The sequence below is a fragment of the Mobula birostris genome, chromosome 31 (assembly GCF_030028105.1).
Source record: "Mobula birostris isolate sMobBir1 chromosome 31, sMobBir1.hap1, whole genome shotgun sequence".
NCBI classification, from domain to species: Eukaryota; Metazoa; Chordata; class Chondrichthyes; order Myliobatiformes; family Myliobatidae; genus Mobula; species Mobula birostris.
In genome coordinates this window covers 38,026,639-38,043,673 of record NC_092400.1, presented here as the reverse complement: position 1 = coordinate 38,043,673, position 17,035 = coordinate 38,026,639, and the positions used below count along the sequence as shown (strand labels likewise).

Sequence of the window (17,035 nt, the reverse complement as noted above, 5' to 3'; positions counted from 1 at the left end):
TATTTGGGGGCCTATAGACTACCCCCAGCACAGTGGCTGATCCCTTCCTATTTCCTGACTTCCACCCACACCTACTCACGGGACACTCCCTCTGCAGCGTCCTCCCTTTCTATAGCCGTGATACTATCCCTGACCAGTAATGCTACTTTCCCACCTTTTCTATCTCCCATCCTGTTCCTTTTAAAACACCTAAACCCCGGTACCTGCATCAGCCAATCCTGCCCTTCCTCCAGCCAAGTTTCAGTAACGGCCACAACATCGTAGTTCCACGTACTGATCCAAGTTCATTCCCTTTATTCCTAATACTCCTAGCGTTGAAATAGACACATTTCAACCCCTCTAACTGGCTACATTTATGTTTTGTCCCCTGCCTGTCCTTCCTCACCAACTCAGAACATACAGCATCGTGCTCTTGTCCTTCTACCCTAATCTCTGCACTCACATTCTGATTCCCCCCACCCCCGCCAAACTAGTTTAAACCCTCCCATACAGCTCTAGCAATAGGTTGAGTGAACTTGGCCTTTTTTCCTTGGAGCCATGGAGGATGAGAGGTGACCTGATAGAGTTGTATAAGATGATGAGAAGCATTGAGAGGCATTGATCGTGTGTATAGTCAGAGGCTTTTTCCCAGGGCCGGAATGACTAGCATGAGAGGGCACAGTTTTAAGGTGCTTGGAAGTTGTCAGCGGTAAGTTTTTTTTACGCAGAGAGTGGTGACTGCATGGAATGGGCTGCCGGTGACGGTGGTGGAGGCGGATACGGTAAGGTCTTTTAAGAAACTCCTGGATAGGTACATGGAGCTCAGAAAAATAGAGGGCTATGTGTAACCCTAGGTAATTTCTAAGGTTTGGCCCAGCTTTGTGGGTTGAAGGGCTTGTATTGTGTTGTAGGTTTTGTATGCTTCTATGTTTCTATGAACTCTGGGATGATATGGCACAGAGGGACAGGTGGGTTCTCGGTTGACACTGTACAGATGGACAGGTAACTTCCTGGTTGACACCACACAGATTGACAGGTAAATTCAGCTGAGTGAAGTGACTTCCTAATAACATGGCTTCTTCATCATCAGGCTGAATGACCAACCCAGTCAAAATCTGTCTTTCTGTGTGCAGTAATGTGCGTGTCTGATCTTTTCTGGAAGTATTCATATTTTGTTTCCCATTTTGAGTACTGATGTTAAGGAGGCAAACACCAGTAAACACCCTCTCTCTTAACTGATGCAAGTCTATTTTTTATTTCCAATTTTCTGCCTCTGTTCTTTGGTTTCTAATACGTGCAGGAAAAGGAGAGTAAATCTTGTGAAAATGCCAAGTATACATTTGGAACTGTGACAACTGGCCTCAGTATGATCTTTCAGTGGGAGTGATCTTGCAGTTTCAGAGTGAATGGAAACCCTCACGAACAGTGATAGATTGCTATGCTCCAGCTTCCTGTTAGACTGAATAGCCAGTGAAACAAAACACAGGGCAGAAATAGAAACCGAAAATCCAACAAACACTCCGCAGGTCAGGCAGCTTTATGGAATTGGCAACAGAGTTAATGTTTCAAGTCAAGGAGCCTTTGTTCATTCTGTTTCTTTCCACAGATACTGCCTGACCCACTGAGTGTTCCCTGCATTTTCTGTTCCTTTTTTACCTCAGATTTCAAGCATCTGCAATTTCTTTCTGATTTCCATTTTAATTATCAGAAGCAACAATCATCTGACACAACAATTATAGCTGAAGAACTCACTTCAACAATTTCCAATACAGCCTTCTTACCCGAGGGAGCCTGAAATTCCATATTTTCAAATGCATTATGAAATTATTCTGTAATCTTCACTGAGTAACAAAATGTAAACTCTAGAGGCTGCAGATGGTAGAGTTGGGAGTGAAAAAATCAAGTTGCTGGAGGAACTCAGTAAGACAGGCAACGTCTGTGGAGGGATTTGGACAGTGAAAGTTTCAGGCTGAGGCCTTCATCTTGATTGTCCATTTCCCTCTATGGATACTGGCTGACCTGCTATATTCCTCCAGTGTCTTGTTTTTTGCTGTAATCTTCCCATTATCTGCGCTTCCCCAATTCTGACACATTTACTCCTCTTTGGGTCCACCAATGGATGCTAAATCCCATTTCTTTATAAACAGATGCCGTTGCAGCACTTTGAGGAAGAGCTGGGAAGTAATAATATTTATTCCTTTGGTCGAAGTCAATACTACTGCTGAGTTTATATGGTCACTGTAACATCGGTCACATTTCCCCATATTGCAGTGGTGATGTCACAGGATAATTCCCCCAATGGCACCAAACTGCTCTGGGGCTTCCTTAATTGTGACTCTACGAAGGTGAGCTCATCGCATGAAATACTCACAGCTGAACATCAAGCAGTATACGCTTGTCCTCGCCAACGTGAATCCTCCAGATGCAGTCTTCCCCTTCATCGTACGGCTGTGGCCAGTTTGGTGAGAGAATGACTCCGGCCTGGGTGTTCAACTCTCCACCGCATAGCGCTAAAGAAAGGCAGAGGGGAGTGGAACTAGAACTGAGAACAGACTCATCCGCCAACCAACCAATTCACAGACAACCTGTTAATACAAAGCTGCTTACAAAGTCAAATACACCTAAGTAACACTGCCCCTAATGTCACTTTGTGTACATGGAATCACTCTGTATGTATGCTGGTATTATGTATGTACGGTCACTTTCAAACATTGTGTTTTATAGGATTGCCCTTCTATTAGTCGTGTTTTTTATATTACATCAGATCTGGAGCAAGAATCATTTCAATCTGATTTACACATGTGCTGAAGAAGATTATAAGACCATAATTAAATAAGATATAGGAGCTGAGTTAGGCTACTCGGAGAGTCTACACTGTCATTCCATCATGGCTGATTTATTATCGCTCTCAGACCCATTCTCCTCGTAAACTTTGACACCCTGACTAACCAATTTAATATACCCAATGACTGGGCCTCCATAGCCATCTGTGCCAATGAATTCCACAGATTCACCACCCTCTAGCTAAAGAAATTCCTTCTCATCTCTGTTCTAAATAGATGAGGCTGTGCCCTCTGGTCCTGGACTCACCCACTGTAACAAATACCCTCTCCACATCCGTCCTTTCAATATTCAATAGACTTCAATGAGATCCCCCTCATTCTTCTGAATTCCAGTGAGTATTGGCCCAGATCCTTCAATCGCAACTCATATGATAACCTTCTCATTCCTGGAATCATTCTGATGAACCTCCTCTGGACCATCTCCAATGCCAGCACACTTTCTGAGATTAGGGGCCCAAAACTGCTTACAATACTCCAAGTGCAGTTTAACCAATGCCTTATAAAGCCCCAGGATCATGTCCTTGCTCTTGAAATCTAGTCTTCTTAAATGAATGCTGATATTGCATTTGCCTTCCTTACCACTGCAAGTTAACCTTCAGGGAATCCTGCACAAAGACTCTCAAGTCCCTTTGCAAATCTGAGTTTAGGATTTTTTCTACATTTAGAAAACAGTTTATGACTTTCTTCCTTCTATCAAAGTGCGTGACCATACACCTCCCCACACTAAAGCCCATCCTCCCAATCTGTCCCAATCCTTCTGCAGACTCCCTGTTTCCTCAGTTCTACCTATCTCTCCACCTATGTTAATATCATCTGCAAACTTGGCCACAAAGCTATCAATTCTGTCATCTGAGCAACACACACAAAATACTGGAGGAATCCAGCAGGCCAGTCGATGTTCCAGGCCGAGACTGTTCTATCATCTTAACCATTGACATGCAACAAAAAAGGAAACGGTCTCAATACCAAACCCTGCAGAACGCCACTAGTCATTGGCAGCCAATCAGGATGGGCCCCCTTTATTCCCACTCTTTGCCTCCTGCCAGTCAGCCGATCTTCTATCCATGCTAGTATCTTTCTAGTTTTCATCCTCGCCACACACAAATTATTTGTTGAGTAACGTGTACAGTCACATAGTCTGAGACCAGGACCTTCAGCCCAGCTAATCCATGCTTATGTTTGCTTGCTGTGAGTCTAATCACTGTGTCATAGTGACGATAAACACACGGGGGCTTGCACTTACCTCTACAGAGTGGCTCTGTCCCATTCCAGTAGGGTTCCCTGATGTCGATACACTCAATGACGGGCGAGCCATGCTCCATGGTGTAACCCGGATCACAGGTGAACTCCACCACTGCCCCGACACTATACGAGGGATTAGTTGTTGTGAAGTTCCCATTCTGCATGTACGGCTCAAAGCAGTGTCCACGCTCAAAGGCTGAGCAAATGCAAAGCAAGACACGTTCAAAATAAATTCATTATCAAAATATTACCATGCACTACCTTGAGATTCGTTTTCTTGCAGTCATTTACAGGGAAAATACAATAGAATGTTACATACAGGACATAAACTGACTAAGAAGACAAACTACAAATAAAAACAGTATGGAGAATAAGAGTCACACAGACCTTTGAAAGTGAGTCTGTAGGTTGTGGAATCGGTTCAGTGTTCAGGTGAGTAAGTTATCCACGCTGGTTCAGGAGCCTGATGCTTGAAGGGTAGTAACCGTTCCTGAACCTGGTGGTGAGGGACCTGAGTCTCCTGTGCCTCCTGCTCAATGGAAGTAGTGGGAAAAGGGCACAGCCTGAGTGGTGGGGAACTTTGATTGTGGATGCTGCTTTCTAGTGACAGTGCTTAGTGTAAGTGTACTCAGTGGTGGGGAGGACTTTGCCTGTGCTGGACTGGATTGCCTCCATCACTTTCTGCTGGAGTTGATGCAACCCATTAGGATTCTCTCCACGGCGCATCTATAGCGGTTTGTCAAAGATTTTGGTGTCTTACTTAGATTAAGGGAAGAATAGCTACAACTATCAAGAACCTCAAATAAAAAGAACAGGTAAAGGAAGACTTGCCCATTAATAGCACCTGCACAAATTCAAAATGTCCAAGAATACTTGAGTGCCACAGAATGGAAGTCTCCTCGGCAGCAAAAGAAGTGAGCCTGGTAATTTATGCACAGTTAACTTCCAAATGCACCAGTGTAACGATCTGCTTTTTAGTCATATTAATTGAGGAATAAATTATTGATTGAGGAATAAATTTCAGCTGGAATATCAGAGGGAACAAACTTTTGTCCTCTCTGAATCTCATGATTAGCTCCAAATTTTCAGGTTGATAAACTTCCTTTTGATGAGGAATGGTGTCAGGCAGAGGTCCTGGCATTGGTCTCTGCAGATCAAGGAACTAAGGGAGCAAAGAATCACAGTGCTGTACTGTCAGCCGTGTTACCTTTGTTCCTGACCAGGTTTTCTGCCCTCTCTGGGAAGTATGTTAATTTAGAATACAAGAGATTCTGCAGATGCTGTAAATCTGTAGTAACATACACAAAATGCTGGAGGAACTCAGCAAGTCAGGAAGCATCTATAGAGTGGAATAATCAAAGTTTTGGGCCAAAACCCTTGATCAGGACCTCTACAAGTTATGCTACCATGGTCTCAAATACATTTATTTCATTTTTCGAGAGTTAGTGACATTATAGTAATATTTTTGTCTGGACATGAATTCACACTGTTATTCCAACAGGGGGTGTAGCTTAGGAGACGATGGCATCTAACGGCCACTCCTTTGCTTGCATCTTCAGAAACAGCTCTATTTCTATCTTTAATATCACTATCTTTCCCTTTCAGGGTTCTTCTGAAGACCCTGACCTGGAGTTACATGCTGACTTTGGTTCTTTGCGGGAATGGGACCCGCTCTCGGGCTCTCATGACTGGCCACTATTCGATATACTAAGGACACAACCCAGAAGACTAGCACATCTTCAAGGTTCTGGGATTTTGTGGCTCTGGAAATTGGTGTGTTGTGGGAGATGGAAGATTGTAAGCAGTGAGCTGGCTGCTGGCTGTGTGCACAGAGACCCGAGTTCTTTGGGCACAGAGCTCAAAAAAAGCGACACAACAGACCTTTAACATTGTAAATCAGAAAGTTGTTATGTCTCCCCTCTCTCTGTGAAATGGAGACATCTCTTTTTCCTTTATTAGAGAGAGAGAGAGAGAGAGAGAGAGAGAGAGAGCGCACCTGTGGTATGTTGAATTACCAGGTGAACGAGTAGTCTTTGAGGAACTGTGAGTCTGTGTCTTTGCTGATGCTTTGCTGCACACTTGAGGGCTTGGTGGGGGGCGCCAATGCTTTTTTTGCTGGTGGGGGTGGGGGTGTCATTGCTTTGCTGCTGCTTATGCGTGGGAGGGGGGAGCTGGGGGGTCTTTGGGGTTCTAACACTTAACTGTCATTCATTCTTTGGGGCACTCCTCTGTTTTCGTAGATATTTGCGAAGAAAAAAATTTCAGGATTATATTGTATACATTTCTCTGACATTAAATGTACCTGTTGAAACCTTGGGATGACTCTGAATCCCATCTCTTGCACTATGCTACACCATCCACTTTTGCACCCATCTTCCCAGATATAATGAAGGGTTGGTGGAGGGCAGAGAGAAAGTTTCTTCCTATTTGCTGGATTCTTTCCTTACCCTATTAACACAGGATTTAAATTGGAAGATTATGAAATACCTTCGTATCGAATGCTGAAACCACCTGCTGTCACCGTTTCATCAGAGGTGAACTCAACCTGGACAAAGTGGCCATTGCTAATCAAACCTTCGATTGGGAAGTACTCATTCCTTAAGGAATCATACAACACAGTGGAGGAGGCACTGTCTCCACTGCGTACACTGTGTCCATTGCGTCCACTGGCGAGGACGAGCCTAATCAGAAACAGAGAGAACAAAGCAAATATCCTATGAAATGCAATCAAGACTGAAGGAGCGGAGTTATTCTTCGAGGATCAGTTCAAAATTCGAAGTTGAAGATTGTTATCATAGAACATTTATGTCACCATATTCTACCCTGAGATTCATTTTCTTGTGGCATTCACAGTTGAACTAAGAAATACAGTGGAGTCAATGAAAAACTACACACAAAGACGGACAAACAATCAATGTGAAAATGATAAACTGTGCAAATACAAAAAAACACAATTAATAACAAAAAAATAATACTGAGAACATAACTTGTAGAGTCCTTGAAAGTGAGCTCATAGATTGTGGAATCAGTTCAGAGTTGAAGTGAGTGAAGTTACCTGATAAAGGAAATTAGAAACATAGAAAACCTACAGCACAATACAGGCCCTTTGCCCCACAATGCTGTGCCGAACATGTCCTTACTTAGAAGTTACCTGGGGTTACCCATAGCCTTCAATTTTTCTGAGCTCCATGCACCTATCCAGGAATCTCTTAAAAGATCCTATCGCATTCACCTTCACCACTGTCGCCGGCAGCCCATTCCACGTGCTCACCACTGTCTACATAAAAAACTTACCCCTGACATCTCCTCTGTACCTACTTCCAAGTGCTTTAAAACTGTGCCCTCTCATGTTAGCCATTTCAGCCCTGGGAAAAAGCCTTTGACTATCCACACGATCAATGCCTCTCATCATCGTATACACCTCTATCAGGTCACCTCTCATCCTCCATCGCTCCAAGGAGAAAAAGCCAAGTTCACTCAACCTATTCTCATAAGGCATGCTCCCCAATCCAGGCAACATCCTTGTAAATCTCCTCTGCACTCTTTCTATAGTTTCCACATCCTTCCTGTAGTGAGGTGACCAGAACTGAGCACAGTACTCCAAGTGGGGTCATAGAAACATAGAAACATAGAAAATAGGTGCAGGAGTAGGCCATTTGGCCCTTCAAACCTGCACCACCATTCAGTATGATCATGGCTGATCATCCAACTCAGAACCCTGTACCAGCCTTCCCCCCACACCCCCTGATCCCTTTAGCCACAAGGGCCATATCTAACGCCCTCTTAAATATAGCCAATGAACTGGCCCCAATTGTTTCCTGTGGCAGAGAATTCCACAGATTCACCACTCTCTGTGTGAAGAAGTTTTTCCTAATCTCCATCCTAAAAGGCTTCCCCTTTATCCTCAAACTGTGACCCCTCGTCCTGGACTTCCCCAACATTGGGAACAATCTTCCTGCATCTAGCCTGTCCAATCTCTTTAGGATTTTATATGTTTCAATAAGATTCCCCCTCAATCTTCTAAATTCCAACGAGTATAAGCCTAGTCGATCCAGTCTTTCATCATATGAAAGTCCTGCCATCCCAGGAATCAATCTGGTGAACCTTCTTTGTACTCCCTCTATGGCAAGGATGTCTTTCCTCAGATTAGGGGACCAAAACTGCACACAATACTCCAGGTGTGGTCTCATGCACACAATACTCCAGGTGTGGTCTCAAGTCTGACCAAGGTCCTATATAACTGCAACATTAGCTCTCGGCTCCTAAACTCAAAACCACGGTTAATGAAGGCCGATGCACCGTATATCTTCCTAACCACAGAGTCAACCTGCGTAGCAGCTTTGAGTGTCCTATAGACTTGGACTCCATGATCCCTCCGATCCTCCACACTGCCAAGAGTCTTACCATTAATGCTATATTCTGCCATCATATTTGACCTACCAAAATGAACCACCGCACATTTAGCTGGGTTGAACCCCATCTGCCACTTCTCAGCCCTGTTTTGCATCCTATCGATAACTCTTTGTAACATCTGACAGCTCTCCACACTATCCATAACACCCCCAACCTTTGTGTCATCAGCAAACTTAATAACCCATCCCTCCACTTCCTCATTCAGGTCATTTATAAAAATCACAAAGAGTAAGGGTCCCAGAACAGATCCCCGAGGCACACCACTTGTCACCAACCTCCATGCAGAATATGACCACCTACAACCACTCTTTGCCTTCTGTGGGTAAATCAGTTCTGGATCCACAAAACAACATCCCCTTGGATCTTGTGCCTCCTTACTTTCTCAATAAGACTTGCAAGGGGTACCTTATCAAATGCCTTGCTGAAATCCATGTACTCTACATCTACTGCTCTATCTTCATCAATGTGTTTAGTCACATCCTCAAAAAATTCAATCAGACTCATATGGCACAACCTGCCTTTGACAAAGCTATGTTGACTATTTCTAATCATATTATGCCTCTTCAAATGTACATAAATCCTGCCCCTGAACCATCCAAGTCTCTGTAATGGCCACAACTTCATAGTTCCAAGTACTGATCCACGCTCTAAGCTCTTCCTCATTGTTCATAATACTCCTTGCATTAAAATAGACACATCTCAAACCACTGGTCTGAGTGCAACACTTCTCTATCACCTGCTATCCTCCCTCTCACACTGTCTACAAGCTTTCTCTATTTGTGAGCCAACCACCCCTTCCTCCATCTTTTCAGTTCGGTTCCCACCCCTCAGCAATTCTAGTTTAAACTTTCCCCGGTAGACTTAGCAAACTTCCCTGCCAGGATATTGGTCCCCCTCAGATTCAAGTGCAACCATCCTTTTTGTACAGGTCACGCCTGCCCCAAAAGGGGTCCCAGTGATCCAGAAATCTGAATCCGTGCCCCCTGTTGCAATCCTTCAGCCAGGCATTTATCCTCCACCTCATTCCATTCCTATATTCACTGCTGCGTGGCACAGGCAGTAATCCCGAAATTACTACCTTTGAGGTCCTGCTTCTCAACTTCCTCCTTAACTCCTTACAGCCGGTTTTCAGGACCTCCTCCCTTTTCCTACCTATGTCATAAAATCTCTGGAGAAGATAGTTAGAAACTGCTCCCACTAGTGAAAGTGTCAAAAACCTGAAGATGTTGAATAAACTTCATTGGTATTATAAAAGAACAAAATCTGACAGGACAAATATTGTTTTAATTCACTTACTGATCAGGATCTGAAATGCTCAGTAGCCAACTTAATGAGCTCCCTACAGAGATAGTTCACAAATTGTTCATTGCTTCTTACAAGCTGGTTGAATGTGTGACTAGCTGCTGAAGCAGTGTCAAAGGATCATTGTTACTGGTGCACTGACAATAATCTTCTGGCCAAATTCTGCTAACCAGCTTGTGATGGTTGAAACTAGCTGCCTTTTCTTAACACTCCAGTTTGCTGAACACCTGTTTACCTCATTGAATTGTGAGGACATTACCTGACAATCTGTCTTTTCCCAATATATTTTATTATAATTCATAGTTTTTGTGTGTATTGCACTGTAATGTTGCCACAAAACAGATTTCACGACAAGTCAGTGATATTAAACCTTATTCTCATTTGCTCATCCCTTTGTACATTAGCAGCGAGAGAAAGGTGAACACCCTGTGTTTTAAAGACAGGTAAACACCCTTACCAGAGAAACTTTGCGCAAGTTCTCATTAAGGTTTGTGATTAAGACTTCAAAGCAGATTTATACTATAGTGTAATCAGTGCATTGAATCATTTTGGCACACATTGCAGTGGGAAAATAAGAGTCACACTGGGGAATGGATTGTTGTAATAAGGGAATTTGAGAGCAAACTACTACAGATGCTGGGTATCTGAAAAAATAATAGGAAAACATTATAAAAATGCTCAGCAGGCCAGGCAGCATCCAGGGAGAGAGAACAAAGTTAATGTTTCAAGTTAGGGTCATAGAGTCACAGAGAAGTACAGCACAGAAACAGGCCCTTTGGCCCATCTAGTCCATGCTGAAACCATTTAAACTGCCTACTCCCATTGACCAGAACAGGGACTATAGCCCTTCATACCCTTATCTTCCAAACTCCTCTTAAACATTGAAATCGAGGTTGCATTCACAACTTGTGCTGGCAGCTCATTTCACACTCTCACGACCCTCTGAGTGAAGAAATTTTCCCGCATTTTCCCCTGAAACTTTTCACCTTTCACCCTTAAGCCATGACCTCTAGTTGTAGTCCCTCCATTTATCCTATCTATGCCCCTCAATTCTGTAGGACTCTATCAAATCTCCCCTCAACCTTCTACATTCTGATGACTTTTCGACAGAATTGGGAAAATTTAAAGGTTCAAAGAAATTTTAAACTTCTTTTAACATGGTGGTGAGGCAGGAGGTACAAAAGAGAGGGCTCTATGTGCTTTATCCCCTCCCTTCTCTTTATTGGTAATTTGGGTGTTTGTTCATTTGTTTCTCCCCCAGGCATGTCTTTTATTCTATGGGAATCAGTTTCACATTCCCTCAAAGAGCAGCACCACCACACACATGAGACAATCTTTCCCAGCCTCCACTCTTTCCTTTTGTCCTCTCCACCCTTCTTCCACGCTCAACAACCTCAATTTGTATTGGTTCTAACTTTTTCTTATACTGGCGACCTGGAGAGTGAACTGACCTACTGACCATTTCCATCTCCATCCACGCTCATCAGAATGTTGTCCAGGAGCCCCTGTTGGGAAATGTTACTGGGATTTGTGTTGTGAATGGGATATGGATGGAAGATCCCATGGTGAAGCTCCATATGTTAACAGCATCTGCTTCAAAAGAGAAAGTGCAAAGATATTCTGTGCTTGCTTGCAAAGCTGTTTGTAATTGAGGCCCCAGTAGACAAATCTTGTGCACCTACCTGTTAAATGTAAAAATATAACCATGCAACGGGACAGAAAAAAGCTGCAAGACTAATTCACTGGAACCTCTCACCAACAAGGTACTGTATGTCGTGAGATTTATTGGAATCAGCTTTTCCTGCATTTCACCCATTGACAAATCCAGAGTTAAAGTTCAAAGTACACTTATTATTAAAGTTCGTGAATGTCAACATACAACCTTGAGATTTGTGTTTCCTTGAGGGTTGTGGTGAGTATTGTCTGTGGCAACACGGTTTGTCCTCTGCCTCCTGTCTGTGGCAACACAGTTGTACAGAACACTCTGGAGACCTGATACCGGCTGCTGGCCTCTGGACTTTACTGAGGCTTTCCATATTCCAAAGATATACAGGTTAGTAGGTCACATGGGTGTAACTGGGTGGCCTGGGCTCGTTAGGCTAGAACCTCCTGTTACCATGCTGTATCGCTAAATACAAATAAATAAATTAAATAATAAAAAACTAAGCTGACATGTCATATCTTCAGTCCTGACGAAGGGTCTCTGCCTGAAACGTTGCCTGTACTTCTTCCTAGAGATGCTGCCTGACCTGCTGCGTTCACCAGCAACTTTGATGTGTGTTGCTTGAATTTCCAGCATCTGCAGAATTCCTCGTGTTTATGTCATATCTGACTCATGTCTGGAACATCTTACATGACCCTACTCATTTGAAAAGGATTCCTAAATTTCATATAAAGAAGGTGGTTTGTGCTTTTTAATACTTTATTTTAGTCCATAATTATGTTCTTACTTAACTCTGAAAAGTTCAGTGTGATGTTAAATGAATGCATAAATTCAAAATTATTTAAATTTCTTTTAATTATTTGAAGTATTTCATCTTCTTCTAAATGTCTCGGATTGTAGACAAATGTTACTTTTCTGAGAAAGCCTTTTTATCCAGAGTTTGTTATCCCATTTAGTTTGGTTTGAGGGAAAGTTATGTGGAATGGAACAGGAATGCACAGTGGAGCGGATAATCCTCTTCTCTATAAAAATATTCATATCCCCTTGACTAATTTTATACTTGTCATATGCATCATTTCACAACTATTTAGCTGCAATATATTAATGAGATAGAAGGATTTCAGAAGGAAAATCTCTCTAGCTGGTAGGTATATTAACAAATAATTATGTTCTGTTACACTTCATACGCTGTCTCTTAGCATATACAACAGTATGTATGTGCTTTAGCGGAAGATACCAACCAAGGAAATCACTGAGGCACAGTAAATTGAATACTAATCTTTGATATTGGGTTACTTGCACTGACTATTAATCAGGCACTGCTTACTTAATTTTGTTATTTATAACAGCACCAGCGGTTTGCTGGAAGGAGCAAGCCTTGTCTGACTACCTCTTGGGCAATTGTGATCAGATTAGAAGATCAGGGGCAACATAGATGGTGACTGTGGCAACAAATGCAAGGTTTCATGCCAAGGTGGAAGCGTTTTGGTCCTTACACTTTAGGTACTGCAGAAGGTGTGGGAGCAATTTGCAAGAGTGGTTCAAGGTATGAGAGATTTCAGCAAAGAAGTTAGTCTAAACAAGCTGGGATTGGTTTCCCTGGAAGAAGAGATTTGATAGAGGTGTACTTACATATTTCCACAATACTTATGGGCAGTGAGCTCCCCTTGTATCCTTTTGTCATCATTTTAAACTTGGTCCTCAAACCAATGGTAACAGCTTCTTTCTACTCAGATGATCTAAACTATTCATGATGAGACTTGAACTCTCCTCTAAACCTTCTTTGTTACAAGGAGGATCAGGCTCTGACATTTCAATAAATGTTTAACATTGGACCACCTGCTACCATCAGAGCTCCTCCCCTTATCCCTTCGTGCCTTGATTAATCAAGAATCTATCAACTTCCGCCTTAAATATACCCAATGACTTGGTCTCCACAGTTGTCTGCGGCAATAAATTCCACAGATTCACTATTCCTTGGCTAAAGAAATTCCTCCTTATCTCCTTTCAAAATAGACATCCCTAGAAAACATCCTCTCCAGATCCACTCTTTTGAGTGTTACATAAGGAGATCTTGTGACTTTTTTTGTGAGATGATGCAATGGTCTTTTGGAGGTCACCTGATGTAAGTTTCCGGCCGATGTGAGGTCACGTGATGACATGTGCACCATGGGTATATAAGGGAAGACCTCAGATGACGCAGTTAGTTTTTAGTTTTTAGTTTTTCAGCTAGAACGTGCAGCTGTGTCTCCGTTTCTGTTGCGTATTTGTTTTTATGATGCAGTTTCATTTTTAAAACGGAGTGTTACATTCTGTTGCAAGGTACAATAGTGCTGGATTGGCAATTTTTGCTAAATTTGTTGATGTACCTTTTTCCAGTAGTATGGGAGAGTGAAGACTGTATCGAAGTACAGGACCCGAAGGACAAGGGGAAGTTGGTATCGTTCGGTAGTTTAACAAAGGATCGACCTTATTGAGTCTTCGTTGAAGGAGTAGCGACCTGCATCAAAGATAACTCTTGCCAAAAGAACAAGGTAGTTCATGCAAGGTGCTCTCTAGAATTTAAGGTCAGTTGTTTTAAACTGTTTATTTCCTGCATCGCGAATCCTTTGGTCAGAACCAACAGCAAAGTCGTGTCTATGAAGAAATCCTTCTCCAGAGAAGTCTCACCCAATTGAACGTATAAATCTGTTGGATTTTCGAATTTACCATTTTAAGACCTGTATTTGACTTTACCGCTTTAAGAACTGTTTTCGCACTTAACACTTTAAGAACCAGTGCCGAGTGACGATTTGTTGAACAGCTGCATAGCGGTTAACTTCTGGTTAAGGTTTTCGTTTGTTTTTTTGTTGTTTATCCGTGTTTAATAAACATTTGGTTGTTTTTATATAACCTGTCTCGATTGATATTCATTGTTGCCAGTTATGAAACATGAGTCCTTTCAACATTCAATAGGTTCCAATGCGATCCCCCCACCATTCTTCTGAATTCCAGTGAGTACTGGCCCAGACCCTTCAATAACAACATTTGATAACTTTTTCATTCCTGGAATCATTCTTGTGACCCTCCTCTGAACTCTCTCCAGTGTCAGCAATGTTAGAGAAAGGGCCCAGAACTGCTCACATTATTGCAAGTGAGGCCTTACCAGTGCCTTATAAAGCTTCAATATTTCATCCTTGCTCTTATATTCTAGTCCTCTCAAAATGATTGCTAACATTGCATTTGCTTTCCTCACCACTGACTCAACCTGCAAGTTAACCTTCAGGGAGTCTTGCATGAGCACTCCCAAATCCCCTTGCATCTTGGATTTTTGAATTTTCTTTCCATCTAGAAAATAGTCTACACTTTTATTCCTCCTACATGACCATACGTTTCCCGAATCTGTATTCCATCTGTCATGTCTTTGCCTATTCTTCTAACTTGTGTAAGTCCTTCTGCAGTATCCCTACTTCCTCAAATCTATCTGCCCCTCTATCCATCTTTGTATCATCTACAAACTTCGCAACAAGGCCATCAATTCCATCATCCAGAGCATTAACATATAACGTAAAAAGAGGCAGTCCCAACAATGACCCCTGTCGAACACCACTGGTCACTGGTAGCCAACCAGAAAAGGCTCCTTTTATTCCAATTCTGCCAATCAGCTTCTTAGCTTGTTAAGCTGCCTACGTGTGGCCGCATTCTTAAAATCCAAGAACACAACATCAACCAGTACTCCTTTGTCTATCCTGCTTATTATTTCTTCAAAGAATTCTATCAGGTTTGCCAGTCAAGATTTTCCCTTCAGGAAATCATGCTGACTTTGAACTATTTCAGCATGTGCCTGTAAGTACCCTGAAACCTCATCCTTAACAATTGACTCCAACACCTTCCCAACCACTGAGGTCAGCCTAACTGGTGTATAGTTTCCTTTCTTCTGCCTCTCTCCTTTCTTGAAGACTTGAGTGACATTTGCAATTTTCCAGTCTTCTGGAACCATTCCAGAATATAGTGATTCTTGAAAGATCATTACTAATGCCTCCACAATCCATCTGGTCCAGGAGACTTATCCATCTTCAGACCTTTCAGTTTCCCAAGCACCTTCTCCCTAGTGATAGCAACTACACTCACTTCTGCCTCCTGACTCTCTCGAACTTCCAGTGTACTGCTAGTGTCTTCATTGTACTGCTACAATGAAGAGTGATGCAGAATTCTAGATTTTCACAAGGAGGAGGTTCACAAAGATGATTGTGGGAATGAAAGGGTTATCATACAAGCAGCGTTTGATAGCTCTGGGTCTGTATTCACCGGAATTTAGAAGGATGAGGGGAGATCTTATTGAAATCTTTCGAATGTTGAAGGGCCTGGACAGCGTAGATGTGGAAAGGAGGTTTCCTGTGGTGGGGGGTCTAGGACAAGAGGGCACAGCCTCAAGATAGGGGGTGTCCATTTAAAACAGAGACACAGAGAAATTTCTTGAGCCAGAGGGAAGTGAATTTGTGGAATTTATTACCACAGGCAGCTGTGGAGGCCAGGTCGTTGGGTGTATGTTCATGAGTTCATGATAGGTTCTTCATTGGACACGGCATCAAAAGTTATGGAGAGAGGGCTGGGGAGTGGGGTGAAGTCGGGGAAAAAGGATCAGCCATAATTGAATGGTGGAGCAGACTTGATGGCCAAATGGGCTAATTCTGCTCCTATGTCTTACGGCAGCGGTCCCCAACCACCGAGCCGTGAGGAAACGATATGAGTCAGCTGCACCTTTCCTCATTCCCTGTCACGCACTGTTGAACTTGAACATAGGGTTGCCAACTGTCCCGTATTTGCCGGGACATCCCGTATATTGGGCTAAATTGGTTTGTCCCATACGGGACCACCCTTGTCCCATATTTCCCCCGCTAAGGTAGAGCGTTCTTGTGAAATCTTTCATGCTGAAATGACGTAAAGCGAAGAAGCAATTACCCTAAATTTATACGAGAAAAATTTTTGAGCATTCCCAGACCCAAAAGATAACCTACCAAATCATACCAAATAACACAAAAAACCAAAAATAACACTAACATATAGTAAAAGCAGGAATGATATGATAAATACACAGCCTATATAAAGTAGAAATAATGTATGTACAGTGTAGTCGGGAAGATGAAGGCAAAACAGATTTGTGGAAAAAATCAGCACGTACACGCATGTGCACATCACATATGCGCACGTCACGCATGCGCGCACAGGTGCCCGCGCAAGGCTTCATGGTCATGGTAGTCTTTCCTGGGGTAAAGTGTCCCGGGATTTGACTGCTACTTTTGTCCCTTATTTGGGAGTGAGAAAGTTGGCAACCTTAACTGTAAAAGACATGCTGAGGTGAGTTTAACCCTACTTGAACACTTCCCCACCCCCAGTCGGCCGGTTCGCAAGAATATTGTCAATATTAAACCGGTCCGCGGTGCAAAAAAGGTTGGGGACCCTTGCCTTACGGTCTAACGTACTTATTCAGTACATCTGCTATTTCAGTACATCCAATTACTACCTCTCCAGCATCATTTTCCAGTGATCCAAAATCTACTCTCACTCCTCTTTTATTCTTAATCTATCTGAAAAAAAACTTTGTATCTGATTT

The 17,035-nt window shown here is 42.7% G+C and overlaps 1 protein-coding gene across 1 annotated transcript in view; it reads right to left on the bottom strand.

Annotated features, from left to right (window-relative positions):
• The window catches only part of LOC140190826 (seizure 6-like protein), a 439,535-nt gene that overhangs the window by 121,820 nt on the left and 300,680 nt on the right, over positions 1–17,035 (bottom strand). The window contains exons 7-9 of the mRNA XM_072247697.1: positions 6,552–6,745; positions 4,066–4,260; positions 2,351–2,489 (exon numbers count right to left, since the gene is read on the bottom strand). Of these exons, the coding sequence (XP_072103798.1) occupies positions 2,351–2,489; positions 4,066–4,260; positions 6,552–6,745 (528 nt within the window). The remainder of the gene's footprint in view (positions 1–2,350; positions 2,490–4,065; positions 4,261–6,551; positions 6,746–17,035) is intronic.